The sequence below is a fragment of the Homarus americanus genome, unplaced genomic scaffold (assembly GCF_018991925.1).
Source record: "Homarus americanus isolate GMGI-L3 unplaced genomic scaffold, GMGI_Hamer_2.0 scaffold59495, whole genome shotgun sequence".
Taxonomy (NCBI): domain Eukaryota; kingdom Metazoa; phylum Arthropoda; class Malacostraca; order Decapoda; family Nephropidae; genus Homarus; species Homarus americanus.
The window spans coordinates 4,038,517-4,057,653 of record NW_024732415.1 but is presented as its reverse complement, the minus strand read 5'-3'; the positions used below and the strand labels follow the sequence as shown (position 1 = coordinate 4,057,653).

General features: G+C 51.2%; 2 protein-coding genes across 3 annotated transcripts in view; both read left to right on the top strand.

Annotated features, from left to right (window-relative positions):
• LOC121868616 (tyrosine-protein kinase ABL1-like) overlaps positions 1–5,663 on the top strand; it is a 55,441-nt gene extending 49,778 nt beyond the window's left edge. For both annotated transcript variants that reach the window (XM_042369435.1, XM_042369436.1), the window contains exons 7-11: positions 214–344; positions 711–849; positions 1,347–1,576; positions 2,751–2,935; positions 3,636–5,663. In XM_042369435.1, the coding sequence (XP_042225369.1) occupies positions 214–344; positions 711–849; positions 1,347–1,576; positions 2,751–2,935; positions 3,636–5,026 (2,076 nt within the window). In that variant the 3' untranslated portion in view covers positions 5,027–5,663. The remainder of the gene's footprint in view (positions 1–213; positions 345–710; positions 850–1,346; positions 1,577–2,750; positions 2,936–3,635) is intronic.
• Positions 5,664–6,338: 675 nt separating this feature from the next.
• LOC121868503 (nascent polypeptide-associated complex subunit alpha, muscle-specific form-like) lies at positions 6,339–19,065 on the top strand. Its single transcript, XM_042369168.1, has 14 exons — positions 6,339–6,530; positions 6,781–6,912; positions 7,378–7,600; positions 8,261–8,554; positions 9,215–9,508; positions 10,169–10,462; positions 11,122–11,415; positions 12,106–12,399; positions 13,222–13,653; positions 14,235–14,413; positions 14,977–15,447; positions 15,913–16,568; positions 16,797–16,970; positions 18,990–19,065. The coding sequence occupies exons 1-14, from the start codon at positions 6,339–6,341 to the stop codon at positions 19,063–19,065; spliced, it is 4,005 nt and encodes a 1,334-aa protein (XP_042225102.1).
• The last annotated feature ends 72 nt before the right edge of the window (positions 19,066–19,137 follow it).

The following is a 19,137-nucleotide window of genomic DNA, read 5'->3' as shown; positions in this document are numbered from 1 at the left end:
TTACTTTTTATTCCACTTATTTTAGTCAGTAACTTCATTGTAATTATGCATTTTATTTCTCCCTTCTTCACACACTCGCACAGATTTATTTCTTGGGTAGCATTCTATAGTTTCATTATATGGGAGACATAAGGATTATCGTGACACACAGAAACATTTAGGACACTCCACTAGAAGCCAAGGATGTAATTAACCTGGTTTTTCGTTCGACAGGTGCTGCATCTTGACCTTAAGTCAATGAACGTACTCCTCGACTGCTACTACCGTGCTAAGATTGCCGACTTTGGCTTCTCCATCCTAAGGCGATCAAGAACTGGATCTCCTGCTCAGCGGGGCTCCATCAGGTAAGATTCCCCTCGCCCCTCCCCCACACACGGGAACATAGACAAGCTTCTAAGTACAGTTCACTTATACTCATACTTCATAATGATCACTTAAGCACAAATATTCATTCAAACAAAGAGAAATATATAATTCTTGAGCTTGTATTAAACTGTAGGAACACATAATACATACCACCACAATTCACTCCTACATTGTAGCACAGTAAAAATAAAAATTCATATAGCTTTCTGTGAGGTTTATTATAAATTAACAATTGTGCATTTTCATTGGTAGCTCTCAAACTTAACTCCGTTTCTTTCCCAGCAATGTCTCATTTTGTACCTGTACTTCCTTGCTGTTTTATAAAGAAGCTTTACTGTCCCCAGAGGCACACCTGCTTGGATGGCTCCAGAGTTACTGACGAAAGGTGATGTATCTGCCAAGTGTGATGTGTACAGCTATGCCATCATCCTATGGGAAATGCTCACTGCCAGCCATCCTTTCAAGGGCCTCGACATCTTCCAGGTGGGTGCAAGGTCTCCACACCTCGAATAAACCTATGTGAATCTGACCATACAGTGTAATAAGGCCAGGTTGCTGTAACATGGTATACTTTTTGGCATGAAAACACTGCACAGCAGAGAGTTGTCGGTTTTTAAACAGATTTACGTAAATGCGTTGAACTGTGAAATATTGTTATATGACAGAAATGAATAAATAGGTGGTAGATATAAATGAAATTGTCTCGAGTGTTTCCAAGGAAAGCGAGTTATAGAGAACTGTTTACTAGTACGACTGTGTTAATGCTCAGGTGGCTCAGAAATGTCGAAAATAAAGTCGTCTTAGTTTTGAGATGTACCACTAAAGAAACAGTAATGTACAGTATTACGGTTTCTTTAGTGGTATTTAATTTTCCTCATACGAAAGTAAGTTTCTTAGGTCAGTATTAACATGTTTACTGCCGTAAAAAGAACAACAAAATCTTTCATTCGACTTTATGATACAACCAAGTTCTTCCCCAGATCATGGAGACCATCGAGGCTGGGGGTCGCCCTCCCCTTCCCTCTAGTGGAGTGTCCCGAGAACTGAAGGAGTTGATTACATCATGCTGGGCCCAGAACCCTTCCCTCCGCCCCAGCTTCGAGGAAATTCTGGGGGCGCTGGAGTCAGCAGCAGTACCAGTGTCATGGCGCGGAGTGCTGCAGAAGGCCAATATCGCCCCCTCCCTCCTCTCTGATGTGGCCGCTGCCAGGTGGGTTTCTACCATCATACAGCAGTAGTAGCAACACTTGACTTGTAAGGTCCTGATTCTCAATGTATCGTACATTAAATTTTACCTTTAACTGAAACATGGAAAAAATATTTAATTAGGAGTCTCGGTACAGTGAATTAGCGCATCTTCAGTCCAGAAATAATTAAGTACTTTAATGTATGAATCTTTGAGGATCCTTAAGCCCAAATTGATAGTCATTGTGTTAAATAAATAAAAGAATTTTATAGTATAGTACTACTGTATGCATGGTAAAAATAAGTTTCTAAGTATCTGTGTACACTGTTTGAAACAATATGATGAAGGATATTGACAACCCTACCAAGACAACATGAGTCATAGGACCCTATTGATCAATTTAAAATTCATCATACAGATACTTTTTTCTTTTTTTCTTTTTTACCGTGTGTACATGAGTTTCTTTTATTGTGGGAAAGGGAATGTGCATACTCTGTGTGTGTGGCTCCTTTTGTTAAGTTTCTTTGTCTGGAAAAAATATTGGAATCTTATTCTTGAAATAAGTATGCATGACTTACTTTCATTTCATATTTTACATAGAAAGATGTATCAAAAACTGTTTAACAACATATAGATTTCGAATATGAAAACTGAAACTGTTAACTACTTATATTTACTGTATATGCTCTTCAAAATTCAGGTTTGAGTCAAAGTACACTCCAAGATTAAAAAACAGAATTGCCAAGACTTGAGATGCACTTCCCCAAAGTTTAAAGAGCCAAAATCATCTGTGCAGTCTCCCCTCCTATTTCGGTTTTGCTATCATTCAGCTTAAGTTTTCTCCTTGCCATCCAAATCTTAATATTAGACATCAGATACAAGTCATTATCTCCTCAATATCCTCAGCATTTTTTATTTTCACGTAAAGCTGTGTATTCATCAGCATAGAAATGGGAGGCAACTCCATTATCATCCAGCAGATGTGCAAGACTACTGGTATAGACTGTAAACAGAAGTGGTACCAAAACTGATCCATGTTGGATTCTAAACTGCCTCAAACTCTGAAACAAATCTAGAAGTAACATATTAGATGTAATCAAATGATAACAAAGACTTTATAAGTGCAGAATTGCATGTTTACATTATGTATAAATTTAAAATTAATTTGTAAGACAACTAATGGTGAACATGTACCCAGGACGATCATTGGGGTGGTAGAGCAGAGTGTGGAGCTGATGCGTCGCTCCCTGCAGCTCCAGCGAGCAAATAGAAACAGAAATAAAGAGAAAGAGGTGGCGAAGGACGAGCAACAGCCACATGTGTACGAGACCTTAGATGCAGTCACCTTTGGCCCCGCCCGTCTCTCTACCAGGGACGAGAAAGGTCAGTCTCCATCTAGTCTTCTGAGTTTTGTGATACAGTACTCTTTTATTGCACATATTTCCCGATTAGGTTGAAAGCCACTACTATCTCACCCTTGAAGCCCTTACGTAAATAACCAAGTCATGCGAGTCTATTATAGTAAGGAAAACTAAGCTAATATAAATTTATATTTGGGTTCATTACTCTAAGTGTGACTACTATTTCCTTAAAACGTAAGGGTGTTCAGGGTTTGATGGTAGTGGCTTGCATACAGGACCAAATTGTATAGAAATTGAGGTTATCAAGTGCATTGGCATACAGCAGTAAACACAAGGATGTAGAGAACATTTGTTAGGTCTAATGAGTATAGAATAAGTGCACTGAGACACTCTTCACATATATCAGTCCTTTACTTTCATGGGGAGTAATGCAGGACTGAGTGTGGTGAAGAAAGTGCCTTGAGGTTTTCAGAGTAGTACTGTATATTGGCATAGATTGAATTGGTATAATGAAAGATATCGTCATAAAAACCACTACAGTATATTACAACAAACAGTAAGCAGGAAATGTTGGAATACTGTATTACACTTCTAAGGAAATAGTGTGCCATGTATATTGTTTTATCATGGCTCAGTGCCAACATCCATTAGTGTATATTAGCTAGTATTATATAAATTTTATTTGGTGTGAGCTACCATGGTAATTATTGTCTTTACCAAAGGGGGTAAATCGTCGAGGTCTCCCCGTGAGCAGTCTTCCCCCGTCCACCATGCCTCGCCCTCACGACGACCTTCCCCCAGCAAGCAGCCTCGCCAGCGGGAGGTGTCATCAGCACGACAAAAGTCCTCGGGGCGGAGTCCTGAGCGAGACCGCCAGCGTGAGCCAGCACCAAGGGATGATGGTCGTCGTCGCTCACCGGACAAGAGGTCACGTCCACCTCGTAGTGACTTCAGCAGGGTAGGAGCCGCCAGAGACATTCGGGACAATAGTGTGGACCGCCGGGGAGGGAGAAAGGGAGTCAGCAGAGAACGAGGCAGAGAGCAGCTTGTTGACAGTCGCCAAGAAAGTAAAGATCGTCGTAAAGGCAACAGACATGGTCCAGAGTACAAGAAAGATAGAGAAAACAAAGGAAGAGATGTAAGAGGTGTAAAAGAACGAAGGAAGGAGGAGAGAGAAACAAGAGAGAGAATAAGAAAGAGCAGAGATCGTGACTTGGGCAATTATGAGTGGGAGGACGAACGCGGTTACGACCGTGGTCGGCGGGCGCCCAAACAAGTTCATGAGCGAAGAAATGTTAACAATATAGAAAACTATCCCCGTGACAGACGGTCCAATAGCCTGGAGAGTCGCAGGGAACGAGTGGATTGTCGCTCTAGCAGCAGAGACCACCAGTCCAGCAGCAATGAACGACGTTTTAGTAGCAGTGATAGACACTCTGAACTTCGTAGAGAGATTCGCCGACGCAACAGGTTCTACAGTAGAGAGCGACAGTCCTCTAGGGAGCAGAGAGGGGGTGGGAAAAGACACAGCAGAAGTGGTGAGCGTTTAGCAGACAGCAGAGACAGTCTGGGTGACAGTCCGGACGAATCATGGACCAGCCTCGAGGGAAGCAGCTCAGCAGGGTCCAACAATGTCTTGGATGACCCAGACGACCATCGTCAAGTGAGAGACCAAAGGAGGTATTCCTCGAGTCCAAGAAGGCGTTCACCTGAGCGACGGTATTCCCCCACAGTTCGTAACTCGGAACATCATCGCCGCTCACCAGATCGCCACCATAGCCCAGAGTATCACCACAGTCCTGAGAGGCGGCACTCTCCCCGCAGCCCACAGAGACGCTCAAGGATCCGTACCCCTGAAAACCGGCGGGTAGATTCTGGATCACGTTTGGGTCCCCTAGTAACGTCAGAACAGCTAATGAGTCAGAAACAGCGCCTGCGTCCTGTGCGGCCTGCGGCACTCTCTGACCTGACAAACATGCCTGAACACTCCCTCAATGACATTTCCCTCATCCTCAAAACAGCCATTACTAAACGGCGTGATGCCTTCGATGAGGGACTCAGTGGCCGTGACACTTTCCGCTCAGAAGATGTGGACTGGTCAGATTGGCACTGAGGGACTACGGGGTGCCAGGAACTACCAATCATTACTGCTAAAATTGTCCTTTTATATAGTGTGGGGACACCTTAGTCAACCCGCTAACCGCTGGAGTGCTGCAAGACTTGACCAGTTAACAAGACTTCCAAAAGGGATTTTGCAGTGATTGAAGGTGCACCTGGTAGCGAGGACGACTGTGGTGCTGATGCCTCACAGTTGGTGCAGGTACTCCAAGATAGCTCAGAACAAACAGCATGAGGGGAGTCAGTAGGTGCCCTCACAGTCGTAGCTGAAACCTTTATTTCTCTCGCACTCACACACGTCACCGTATTGGTAGTGTAAGTAATGTACCGTGCCTGTGTAGGTAGGAACAAGCAGTGGAGATGCGAATTTAGATAACGTTCACCAACAGTTATGTTACCAAAACACAACAGTTCTTGGATGGCTGGAGGCTGAGGAGCACTGTACAAGTACAGGTATGTGAATGCTGGTCTTGCTTTGACCTTCAAAGTGACCTTCAGCATTTACACTGTAAGTGGCACCTATAAGTATTTCTACTTTTGAAAATGGAGTAGTTTTGTATAGAGCTGGTACATAATATCCCTTTACTACAGTTGTAATATTTTTGTTTCATATAAAATAAATGTTTGTTAAATTGTTTTTTGATGATACCTCAATGATATAACATACTGTATATACTATAGTATATAATTTGTTTTAATTCATAGTTTTATATATATATATATATATATATATATATATATATATATATATATATATATATTTATATATATTTATATATATTTATATATATATTTATATATATATATTTATATATATATATATATATATATATATATATATTTATATATATATATATATTTATATATATATATATATATATATATATATATATATATATATATATATATATATATATATATATATATATATATATATATATATATATATATATATATATATATATATATATATATATATATATATATATATTAAATCACCGTAGTTGTGCGTGATCCAGGTATATGCTGATAACCACAAGGAAAGAAGAAAACACGAAGTTCCCAAGAGCTTTCGTGTAATTCACATCTTCAGGGATCAGTACAGACTAAGAAGAAGTACAGAACATGTTATATATATATATATACAGAGGAGGGTGAGATCAAGTCCACAGTGGTCTGGTATAGGTAATGACCCTACTAATCTTCACAAAAGCACTGCAGCGGTAGGTAATCAGGTCAGAGGGTAAGCTGCCCTAACCTTCTCACCTGGTGACAAATCTTCTTAATTACGCCTTACAGAGGCGGTGATGCTCCCATGGGGACCTAAAAGGGACCTCAGCGCCTGCAGGGCTTCTCCTAAGGGCGGCTGTAGCCCTAGGGGCCTCCCAAAGGCGGCGTCGCCCCCAGCGGCATCCTTAGGAGTAGTGGCGCCCCCAGGGGCCTCTCCGAAAATCGACTGCGCCCCCACTGCCCCTCCCAAGAGCGACTGTGCCCCCAGGGTCCATGCCAGGGGCCATCCTATGGGCGGTGGTGCCCCCTGGAGCCCTCCCAAATGAGGCGGCTCCCCCAGAGGCACTCCCAGGGTCGTCAGTGCCCTTAGGGGCCTCTCGCAAGAGTGACTGCGCCCCCAGGGGCCCTGCCAGGAGCAGTGGCTCCCCCAGGGGCCCTTACAGAGGCGGTGGTGCTCGCAGGGGACCTAAAAAGGACCTGAGAGGTCTGCAGGGCTTCTAAGAGCGGCTGTGGCCCTAGGGGCCCCCAAAGACGGCAGCGCCTCCAGCGGCCCTCCTTAGGAGTAGTGGCGCCTCTTGGGACCCTGCCTGGGGCGGTGGTGCCCCCAGGGACCCTCCCAAGGGCGGGGCCGCTACCACGGGCCCAATGAGGGTCAGCTGCGGACCTCAGAGGGGCAGTAACGAGATCTGGGACCCTCTCATGGGCAGCAAAGGCTCTTCCTGGGACAGCGGAGCCCCCAGGGGCCTACCCAGGGGCTGCAGCGCTCCTTGAGGAAGCGGCGCTGCCCAGGGGCCCTCTAGCTTCCTTGGTCGTTGTGTCACATATTGCATACGTCCAGCAATCCCTTACTTTACTGTGATTGGTGGACTCAACTGTAAATCCACCAAATGACAGCCAATAGGAAAACAGAGCAGTCAGTCAGCACAACACCCCAACTTATGTTTTCCTATTGGATATTTATTCTCCTTTACATTGTTCATGATGAGATGATACTGGAAATGCGATGGGCAGAGTATTTATTTATATCTCCCATTTTTCTTAATAGTGCAAAAACAACTGGTCCCAGGGGCCCTACAGGGACATTGTCCACTGGGGCCCTTACATTTGTCCTACCAGGTGCAGAGCCCCCTGTGGCTCTCCCAGGGATGTAGGTGCCCCCAGGGGCCTCTCCGAAAATCGACTGCTCCCCCACTGCCCCTCACAAGAGCGACTGTGCCCCCAGGGTCCATGCCAGGGGCCATCCTATGGGCGGTGGTGCCCCCTGGAGCCCTCCCAAATGAGGCGGCTCCCCCAGAGGCACTCCCAGGGTCGTCAGTGCCCTTAGGGGCCTCTCGCAAGAGTGACTGCGCCCCCAGGGGCCCTGCCAGGAGCAGTGGCTCCCCCAGGGGCCCTTACAGAGGCGGTGGTGCTCGCAGGGGACCTAAAAAGGACCTGAGAGGTCTGCAGGGCTTCTAAGGGCGGCTGTGGCCCTAGGGGCCCCCAAAGGCGGCAGCGCCTCCAGCGGCCCTCCTTAGGAGTAGTGGCGCCTCTTGGGACCCTGCCTGGGGCGGTGGTGCCCCCAGGGAACCTCCCAAGGGCGGGGCCGCTACCACGGGCCGAATGAGGGTCAGCTGCGGACCTCAGAGGGGCAGTAACGAGATCTGGGACCCTCTCATGGGCAGCAAAGGCTCTTCCTGGGACAGCGGAGCCCCCAGGGGCCTACCCAGGGGCTGCAGCGCTCCTTGAGGAAGCGGCGCTGCCCAGGGGCCCTCTAGCTTCCTTGGTCGTTGTGTCACATATTGCATACGTCCAGCAATCCTTTACTTTACTGTGATTGGTGGACTCAACTGTAAATCCACCAAATGACAGCCAATAGGAAAACAGAGCAGTCAGTCAGCACAACACCCCAACTTATGTTTTCCTATTGGATATTTATTCTCCTTTACATTGTTCATGATGAGATGATACTGGAAATGCGATGGGCAGAGTATTTATTTATATCTCCCATTTTTCTTAATAGTGCAAAAACAACTGGTCCCAGGGGCCCTACAGGGACATTGTCCACTGGGGCCCTTACATTTGTCCTACCAGGTGCAGAGCCCCCTGTGGCTCTCCCAGGGTTGTAGGTGCCCCCAGGGGCCTCTCCGAAAATCGACTGCTCCCCCACTGCCCCTCACAAGAGCGACTGTGCCCCCAGGGTCCATGCCAGGGGCCATCCTATGGGCGGTGGTGCCCCCTGGAGCCCTCCCAAATGAGGCGGCTCCCCCAGAGGCACTCCCAGGGTCGTCAGTGCCCTTAGGGGCCTCTCGCAAGAGTGACTGCGCCCCCAGGGGCCCTGCCAGGAGCAGTGGCTCCCCCAGGGGCCCTTACAGAGGCGGTGGTGCTCGCAGGGGACCTAAAAAGGACCTGAGAGGTCTGCAGGGCTTCTAAGGGCGGCTGTGGCCCTAGGGGCCCCCAAAGGCGGCAGCGCCTCCAGCGGCCCTCCTTAGGAGTAGTGGCGCCTCTTGGGACCCTGCCTGGGGCGGTGGTGCCCCCAGGGACCCTCCCAAGGGCGGGGCCGCTACCACGGGCCCAATGAGGGTCAGCTGCGGACCTCAGAGGGGCAGTAACGAGATCTGGGACCCTCTCATGGGCAGCAAAGGCTCTTCCTGGGACAGCGGAGCCCCCAGGGGCCTACCCAGGGGCTGCAGCGCTCCTTGAGGAAGCGGCGCTGCCCAGGGGCCCTCTAGCTTCCTTGGTCGTTGTGTCACATATTGCATACGTCCAGCAATCCCTTACTTTACTGTGATTGGTGGACTCAACTGTAAATCCACCAAATGACAGCCAATAGGAAAACAGAGCAGTCAGTCAGCACAACACCCCAACTTATGTTTTCCTATTGGATATTTATTCTCCTTTACATTGTTCATGATGAGATGATACTGGAAATGCGATGGGCAGAGTATTTATTTATATCTCCCATTTTTCTTAATAGTGCAAAAACAACTGGTCCCAGGGGCCCTACAGGGACATTGTCCACTGGGGCCCTTACATTTGTCCTACCAGGTGCAGAGCCCCCTGTGGCTCTCCCAGGGATGTAGGTGCCCCCAGGGGCCTCTCCGAAAATCGACTGCTCCCCCACTGCCCCTCCCAAGAGCGACTGTGCCCCCAGGGTCCGTGCCAGGGGCCATCCTATGGGCGGTGGTGCCCCCTGGAGCCCTCCCAAATGAGGCGGCTCCCCCAGAGGCACTCCCAGGGTCGTCAGTGCCATTAGGGGCCTCTCGCAAGAGTGACTGCGCCCCCAGGGGCCCTGCCAGGAGCAGTGGCTCCCCCAGGGGCCCTTACAGAGGCGGTGGTGCTCGCAGGGGACCTAAAAAGGACCTGAGAGGTCTGCAGGGCTTCTAAGGGCGGCTGTGGCCCTAGGGGCCCCCAAAGGCGGCAGCGCCTCCAGCGGCCCTCCTTAGGAGTAGTGGCGCCTCTTGGGACCCTGCCTGGGGCGGTGGTGCCCCCAGGGACCCTCCCAAGGGCGGGGCCGCTACCACGGGCCCAATGAGGGTCAGCTGCGGACCTCAGAGGGGCAGTAACGAGATCTGGGACCCTCTCATGGGCAGCAAAGGCTCTTCCTGGGACAGCGGAGCCCCCAGGGGCCTACCCAGGGGCTGCAGCGCTCCTTGAGGAAGCGGCGCTGCCCAGGGGCCCTCTAGCTTCCTTGGTCGTTGTGTCACATATTGCATACGTCCAGCAATCCCTTACTTTACTGTGATTGGTGGACTCAACTGTAAATCCACCAAATGACAGCCAATAGGAAAACAGAGCAGTCAGTCAGCACAACACCCCAACTTATGTTTTCCTATTGGATATTTATTCTCCTTTACATTGTTCATGATGAGATGATACTGGAAATGCGATGGGCAGAGTATTTATTTATATCTCCCATTTTTCTTAATAGTGCAAAAACAACTGGTCCCAGGGGCCCTACAGGGACATTGTCCACTGGGGCCCTTACATTTGTCCTACCAGGTGCAGAGCCCCCTGTGGCTCTCCCAGGGATGTAGGTGCCCCCAGGGGCCTCTCCGAAAATCGACTGCTCCCCCACTGCCCCTCCCAAGAGCGACTGTGCCCCCAGGGTCCGTGCCAGGGGCCATCCTATGGGCGGTGGTGCCCCCTGGAGCCCTCCCAAATGAGGCGGCTCCCCCAGAGGCACTCCCAGGGTCGTCAGTGCCCTTAGGGGCCTCTCGCAAGAGTGACTGCGCCCCCAGGGGCCCTGCCAGGAGCAGTGGCTCCCCCAGGGGCCCTTACAGAGGCGGTGGTGCTCGCAGGGGACCTAAAAAGGACCTGAGAGGTCTGCAGGGCTTCTAAGGGCGGCTGTGGCCCTAGGGGCCCCCAAAGGCGGCAGCGCCTCCAGCGGCCCTCCTTAGGAGTAGTGGCGCCTCTTGGGACCCTGCCTGGGGCGGTGGTGCCCCCAGGGACCCTCCCAAGGGCGGGGCCGCTACCACGGGCCCAATGAGGGTCAGCTGTGGACCTCAGAGGGGCAGTAACGAGATCTGGGACCCTCTCATGGGCAGCAAAGGCTCTTCCTGGGACAGCGGAGCCCCCAGGGGCCTACCCAGGGGCTGCAGCGCTCCTTGAGGAAGCGGCGCTGCCCAGGGGCCCTCTAGCTTCCTTGGTCGTTGTGTCACATATTGCATACGTCCAGCAATCCCTTACTTTACTGTGATTGGTGGACTCAACTGTAAATCCACCAAATGACAGCCAATAGGAAAACAGAGCAGTCAGTCAGCACAACACCCCAACTTATGTTTTCCTATTGGATATTTATTCTCCTTACATTGTTCATGATGAGATGATACTGGAAATGCGATGGGCAGAGTATTTATTTATATCTCCCATTTTTCTTAATAGTGCAAAAACAACTGGTCCCAGGGGCCCTACAGGGACATTGTCCACTGGGGCCCTTACATTTGTCCTACCAGGTGCAGAGCCCCCTGTGGCTCTCCCAGGGATGTAGGTGCCCCCAGGGGCCTCTCCGAAAATCGACTGCTCCCCCACTGCCCCTCACAAGAGCGACTGTGCCCCCAGGGTCCATGCCAGGGGCCATCCTATGGGCGGTGGTGCCCCATGGAGCCCTCCCAAATGAGGCGGCTCCCCCAGAGGCACTCCCAGGGTCGTCAGTGCCCTTAGGGGCCTCTCGCAAGAGTGACTGCGCCCCCAGGGGCCCTGCCAGGAGCAGTGGCTCCCCCAGGGGCCCTGCCAGGAGCAGTGGCTCCCCCAGGGGCCCTTACAGAGGCGGTGGTGCTCGCAGGGGACCTAAAAAGGACCTGAGAGGTCTGCAGGGCTTCTAAGGGCGGCTGTGGCCCTAGGGGCCCCCAAAGGCGGCAGCGCCTCCAGCGGCCCTCCTTAGGAGTAGTGGCGCCTCTTGGGACCCTGCCTGGGGCGGTGGTGCCCCCAGGGACCCTCCCAAGGGCGGGGCCGCTACCACGGGCCCAATGAGGGTCAGCTGCGGACCTCAGAGGGGCAGTAACGAGATCTGGGACCCTCTCATGGGCAGCAAAGGCTCTTCCTGGGACAGCGGAGCCCCCAGGGGCCTACCCAGGGGCTGCAGCGCTCCTTGAGGAAGCGGCGCTGCCCAGGGGCCCTCTAGCTTCCTTGGTCGTTGTGTCACATATTGCATACGTCCAGCAATCCTTTACTTTACTGTGATTGGTGGACTCAACTGTAAATCCACCAAATGACAGCCAATAGGAAAACAGAGCAGTCAGTCAGCACAACACCCCAACTTATGTTTTCCTATTGGATATTTATTCTCCTTTACATTGTTCATGATGAGATGATACTGGAAATGCGATGGGCAGGGTATTTATTTATATCTCCCATTTTTCTTAATAGTGCAAAAACAACTGGTCCCAGGGGCCCTACAGGGACATTGTCCACTGGGGCCCTTACATTTGTCCTACCAGGTGCAGAGCCCCCTGTGGCTCTCCCAGGGATGTAGGTGCCCCCAGGGGCCTCTCCGAAAATCGACTGCTCCCCCACTGCCCCTCACAAGAGCGACTGTGCCCCCAGGGTCCATGCCAGGGGCCATCCTATGGGCGGTGGTGCCCCCTGGAGCCCTCCCAAATGAGGCGGCTCCCCCAGAGGCACTCCCAGGGTCGTCAGTGCCCTTAGGGGCCTCTCGCAAGAGTGACTGCGCCCCCAGGGGCCCTGCCAGGAGCAGTGGCTCCCCCAGGGGCCCTTACAGAGGCGGTGGTGCTCGCAGGGGACCTAAAAAGGACCTGAGAGGTCTGCAGGCCTTCTAAGGGCGGCTGTGGCCCTAGGGGCCCCCAAAGACGGCAGCGCCTCCAGCGGCCCTCCTTAGGAGTAGTGGCGCCTCTTGGGACCCTGCCTGGGGCGGTGGTGCCCCCAGGGACCCTCCCAAGGGCGGGGCCGCTACCACGGGCCCAATAAGGGTCAGCTGCGGACCTCAGAGGGGCAGTAACGAGACCTGGGACCCTCTCATGGGCAGCAAAGGCTCTTCCTGGGACAGTGGAGCCCCCAGGGGCCTACCCAGGGGCTGCAGCGCTCCTTGAGGAAGCGGCGCTGCCCAGGGGCCCTCTAGCTTCCTTGGTCGTTGTGTCACATATTGCATACGTCCACCAATCCCTTACTTTACTCTGAGTGGTGGACTCAACTGTAAATCCACCAAATAACAGCCAATAGGAGAACAGAGCAGTCAGTCAGCATAACACCCCAACTTATGTTTTCCTGTTGGATATTTATTCTCCTTTACATTGTTCAAGATGCAATGATTCTGGAAATGCGATGGGCAGGATATTTATTTATATCTCCCATTTTTCTTAATAGTGCAAAAACAACTGGTGCCAGGGGCCCTAAAGGGACATTGTCCACCGGGGCCCTTACATTTGTCGTACCAGGTGCAGAGCCCCCTGTGGCTCTCCTAGGGATGTTAGTGCCCCCAGGGGCCCCTCCGAAAATCAACTGCGCCCCCACGACCCCTCCCAAGAGCGACTGTGCCCCCAGGGGCCGTGCCAGGGGCCATCCTATGGGCGCTGGTGCCCCCTGGAGCCCTCCCAAATGAGGCGGCTCCCCCAGAGGCCCTTCCAGGGTCGTCGTTGCCCTTAGGGGCCCCTCGCAAGAGTGAATGCGCCCCCAGGGGCCCTGCCAGGGGCAGTGGCTCCCCCAGGGGTCCTTACAGGGGCGGTGGTGCTCGCAGGGGACGTAAAAAAGACCTCAGCGCCTGCAGGGCTTCTAAGGGCCTCCCAAACGCGGCAGCACCCCCAGCGGCCCTCCTTAGGAGTGGGGGCGCCCCTTGGGACCCTGCCTTGGGCGGTGGTGCCACCAGGGACCTTCCCAAGGGCGGGGCCGCTACCACGGGCCCTACCAGGGTCGGCTGTGGACCTCAGAGGGGCAGTAACGCCACCTGGGACCCTCTTAAGGGTACCAAAGGCCCTTCCTGGGACAGCAGAGCCCTCAGGGGCTTCAGCGCTCCTAGGGGAAACGGCGCTGCCCAGGGGCCCTCTAGATTCGTTGGTCGTTGTGTTGTACATATTGCATGCATCCAGCAATCCCTTACTTTACTGTGATCGGTGGACTCGACTGTAAATCCACCAAATAACAGCCAATAGGAGAACAGAGCTGTCAGTCAGCACAACACCCCAACTTATGTTTTCCTATTGGATATGTATTCTCCTCTACATTGTTCATGATGTGATGATTCTGGAAATGCGATGGGCGGGGTATTTATTTATATCTCCCATTTTTCTTAATAGTGCAAAAATAACTGGACCGAGAGGCCCTACAGGGATATTGTCCACCGGGGCCCTTACATTTGTCCTTCTAGGTGCAGAGCCCCCTATGGCTCTCCCAGGGATGTTGGTGCCCCCAGGGGCCCCTCCGAAAATCGACTGCGCCCCCACGACCCCTCCCAAGAGCGACTATGCCCCCAGGGGCCATGCCATGGGCCATCCTATGGGCGGTGGTGCCCCCTGGAGCCATCTAAAATGCGGCGGCTCCCCCAGAGGCCCTCCCAAGATCGTCGGTGCCCTTAGGGGCCCCTCGCAAGAGTGACTGCGCCCCCAGGGGCCCTTACAGAGGCGGTGGTGCTCGCAGGAGACCTAAAAAGAGCCTCAGCGCCTGCAAGGCTTCTCCTAAGGGCAACTGTGGCCCTAGGGGCCTCCCAAAGGCAGCGGCGCCCCCAGTAGGCCCTCCTTAGGAATGTTGGCGCCCCTTGGGACACTGCCTGGGGCGGTGGTGCCCACAGGGACCGTCCCGAGGGCGGGCCGCTACCACGGGCCTGATCAGGGTCAACTGCACCCCCAGGAGACCTCAGGGGGGCAGTGACGCCACCTGGGACCCTCTCAGGGGCAGCAGAGGCCCTTCCTAGGACAGAGGAGCCCCCAGGGGCCTATCCAGGAGCTGTAGCGCTCTTAGGGGAAGCGGAGCTGCCCAGGGGTCCTCTAGCTTCCTCGGTCGTTGTGTCGTACATATTGCATACGTCCAGCAATCCCTTACTTTACTGTGATTGGTGGGCTAAACTGTAAGTCCACCAAATAACAGCCAATAGGAGAACAGAGCAGCAGTCAGCACAACACCCCAACTTATGTTTTCCTTTTGGATATTTATTCTCCTCTACATTGTTCATGATGCAATGGGCGAGGAATTTATTTATATCTCCCATTTTTCTTAATAGTGCAAAAACAACTGGTCCCAGGGGCCCTACAGGGACATTGTCCACCGGGGCCCTTACATTTATCCTACCAGGTGCAGAACCCTCTGGGGCTCTCCCAGGGATGTTTGTTTACCCAGGGGCCCCTCCGAAAATCAACTGCGCCCCCACAACCCCTCCCAAGAGCGACTGTGCCCCCAGGGGCCGTGCCAGGGGCCATCCTATGGGCGGTGGTGCCCCCTGGAGCCCTCCCAAATGAGGCGGCTCCCCCAGAGGCCCTCCCAGGGTCGTCGTTGCCCTTAGGGGCCCCTCGCAAGAGTGACTGCGCCCCCAGTGGCCCTGCCAGGGGCAGTGGCTCCCCCAGGGGTCCTTACAGAGGCGGTGGTGCTCGCAGGGGACGTAAAAAAGACCTCAGCGCCTGCAGGGCTTCTAAGGGCCTCCCAAAGGCGGCAGCACCCCCAGCGGCCCTCCTTAGGAGTGGTGGCGCCCCTTGGGACCCTGCCTGGGGCGGTGGTGCCACCAGGGACCCTCCCAAGGGCGGGGCCGTTACCACGTGCCCTACCAGGGTCAGCTGCACCCCCCAGGGGACCTCAGAGGGGCAGTAACGCCACCTGGGACCCTCTCAGGGGCAGCAAAGGCCCTTCCTGGGACAGCGGAGCCCCCAGGGGCTGCAGCGCTCCTAGGGGAAGCGGCGCTGCCCAGGGGCCCTCTAGCTTCCTTGGTCGTTGTGTTGTACATATTGCATACGTCCAGCAATCCCTTACTTTACTGTGATTGGTGGACTCAACTGTAAATCCACCAAATGACAGCCAATAGGAAAACAGAGCAGTCAGTCAGCACAACACCCCAACTTATGTTTTCCTATTGGATATTTATTCTCCTTTACATTGTTCATGATGAGATGATACTGGTAATGCGATGGGCAGGGTATTTATTTATATCTCCCATTTTTCTTAATAGTGCAAAAACAACTGGTCCCAGGGGCCCTACAGGGACATTGTCCACTGGGGCCCTTACATTTGTCCTACCAGGTGCAGAGCCCCCTGTGGCTCTCCCAGGGATGTTGGTGCCCCCAGGGGCCTCTCCGAAAATCGACTGCTCCCCCACTGCCCCTCCCAAGAGCGACTGTGCCCCCAGGGTCCGTGCCAGGGGCCATCCTATGGGCGGTGGTGCCCCCTGGAGCCCTCCCAAATGAGGCGGTTCCCCCAGAGGCACTCCCAGGGTCGTCAGTGGCCTTAGGGGCCTCTCGCAAGAGTGACTGCGCCCCCAGGGCCCTGCCAGGAGCAGTGGCTCCCCCAGGGGCCCTTACAGAGGCGGTGGTGCTCGCAGGGGACCTAAAAAGGACCTCAGAGGTCTGCAGGGCTTCTAAGGGCGGCTGTGGCCCTAGGGGCCCCCAAAGGCGGCAGCGCCTCCAGCGGCCCTCCTTAGGAGTAGTGGCGCCTCTTGGGACCCTGCCTGGGGCGGTGGTGCCCCCAGGGACCCTCCCAAGGGCGGGGCCGCTACCACGGGCCCTACCAGGGTCAGCTGTGGACCTCAGAGGGGCAGCAATGCCACCTGGGACCCTCTCAGGGGCAGCAAAGGCCCTTCCTGGGACAGCGGGGCCCCCAGGGGCCTACCCAGGAGCTGCAGCGCTCCTTGGGGAAGCGGCGCTGCCCAGGGGCCCTCTAGCTTCCTTGGTCGTTGTGTTGTACATATTGCATACGTCCAGCAATCCCTTACTTTACTGTGATCGGTGGACTCGACTGTAAATCCACCAAATAACAGCCAATAGGAGAACAGAGCAGTCAGTCAGCACAACACCCCAACTTATGTTTTCCTGTTGGATATTTATTCTCCTTAACATTGTTCATGATGAGATGATACTGGAAATGCAATGGGCGGGGTTTTTATTTATATCTCCCATTTTTCTTAATAGTGCAAAAACAACTGGTCCCAGGGGCCCTACAGGGACATTGTCCACCGGGGCCATTACATTTCTCCTACCAGGTGCAGAGCCCCCTGTGGCTCTCCCAGGGATGTTGGTGCCCCCAGGGGCCCCTCCGAAAAGCGACTGTGCCCCCACGGCCCCTCCCAAGAGTGACTGCAATTAGTTAGTGTTCTTGAAGGTATGAATGAATAATCACGAGAACGCTTGAACTTTTTAATGGTCTTGTTAGTAGTGGTGACCTTCACACACACATACACACACTAATATTGTATGTTGTTAGATGTATTTTCACTATTGAATACTAAGTTGTGTTGTACTGAAGACATTTTTGGAAGTTCATTTTTATCAATTCTTTTCATTAACGTATTCATGACTACATCAATACATGAAAGATACCAGTTTGTGATACGTGATTTTCCACTAGATATTATGTTCGTGCTGTCCGTCAAGCATCATCCAGATTAACACAGCTTCTCAGATATATAACATCCACAGTAACACAGCTTCTGTAACCATATAACATCCACAGCAAAAACTTTTGTAGCCATTTAACATCCACAGTAACACAGCTTCTGTAGATATATAAAATCCACAGTAACACAACTTCTGTATTCATATAACGTCCACAGTAACACAGCTTCTGTAGCCATATAACATCAACAGTAACATAGCTTCTGTTGCTATATAAATTCCAGCTACACAGCTTTTGTAATTATATAACAGATATACCGCTTTTGTACCCAGATAACATCCAGTTACCCAGCTTCTGTTGCTATATAACATCTACAGTTACACAGCTTATGTAGCTATATAACATCCACAGTACTGCAATATTTGTAAGGCTGAGAGCCATATTAGTAAAGGTAGGTAAAAGCGTCTCTGCACAATGGGATCTGCGCCTCAAGGCGGACAGAGGGAGAAGGGAACAAGCGCCCACGGACCCCAATCGTAACCTCTCTCGCTCATAGAGACTCCTTATTTTCCGTTTCTTAGCTAATAGGAGTCCATGTTTCCACAAAAATGTCATAAGAATGTTATGTGATAACACTTGAACCCATTGTTTTTATTTTCTGACTGGCAGAAAGGAGGGAGTTATGTTCCTGTGTGACAAGCTTTATATCACACCAATAGTGGGGAGGGGGGGGGGGACGAGGGCGAGTGGTGCGTCTTAGTAGGAGGCTTGTAGCACTAAATGAGGGGAAGTACCTGCATTTTTTTTTAATATATTTTGGCGCTTGGCCCCCCGGTCGAAATATTGGTAATACCTAGTACTGTTTGCTTTTATGCAAACAGTAGTGATCTTTGACCTTTCTGGTGGGGTCTATTATTGCTGCCATGTAATGAAAATTATACCTCTACAATGCAATTTTTACTACAGTATAAACAATCGTTTTAATTAATGACTTTAATATCTGCGAACCCAGCTTTAAGAACTCTGCACACTGCCACTTGAATGAACTCAATATCTTTATTGGTTCAAAAGTTACGTCATTTTTTTATTTTCCAACTGTAAGAAGCGTTAAAGTTTTAAATTTTTTTTATCTGATGGTCAGTATTAATCAAGTTTTAAATGGCTTCACTTGCAGCCATGTTTTTGCCTCCCACCACTTTTTTGTGGTGTAATTGTGTGGTTTAACTTCAAACCCACATGCCAGACACTTTAATTTTATTGTATTTTTTCTTTATTTTTGCATTTCCCAACCCAGGTAGATACAACAATGAAATAACTCAATATTTTATATACCGAAGAAAACCACAAATTGCAGATGTAACCTATTTATTTACAAATGCTTACTTAGAGTACTTTATATATACTTACCACGAATCCCAGCGTGTTCGAGTCATAATAACTGGATAGGAAAACAATTTTTTTCTTGGTGAAAATATGCATGTATTTATACTTACAAACAGTATAAGTATGTACAATGGGTCGTGTACTACTGAACTAAAGTAATAAGAGAGAATGGAGGACAGGAGAGGGAGGGGCAAATTTGCCATAAATGTTGGTGCAAGTGGTGAAGATTGTACTTTGGGGAAATCACTGAGATCTGTTACAATGCCACACATCTTTGATTTAGTAAAATCTTAATTAACCAAAGGTCTGTCTAACAATAAATAAAGCATATAAAAGATAAGTATTAAAAGTATTTGATTAGATAATTGAAAATGTGAATATTACAGCTTAAAGAAAAGTACCAAGGGAACAATTAGAAAACATGCACTTAAGTTGATGTTTTTGTTGCTCAAGGAAGACTGAATGGATACCAAGGGCCGAGGAAATCGTTATACTGTACTGAGCACTACTAATCATCCCCGACCCACAACATTG

What these genes read in the sequence shown, in the direction of transcription:
- LOC121868503 (XM_042369168.1), top strand. Translation starts at nt 6,339, where the DNA reads ATGCTCCCATGGGGACCTAAAAGGGACCTCAGCGCCTGCAGGGCTTCT. An exon ending in CTTAGGGGCCTCTCGCAAGA is followed by an intron (nt 8,555 to 9,214) that starts GTGACTGCGCCC and finishes TTTTCTTAATAG; the next exon opens with TGCAAAAACAACTGGTCCCA. An exon ending in CTTAGGGGCCTCTCGCAAGA is followed by an intron (nt 12,400 to 13,221) that starts GTGACTGCGCCC and finishes CCCTCCCAAGAG; the next exon opens with CGACTGTGCCCCCAGGGGCC.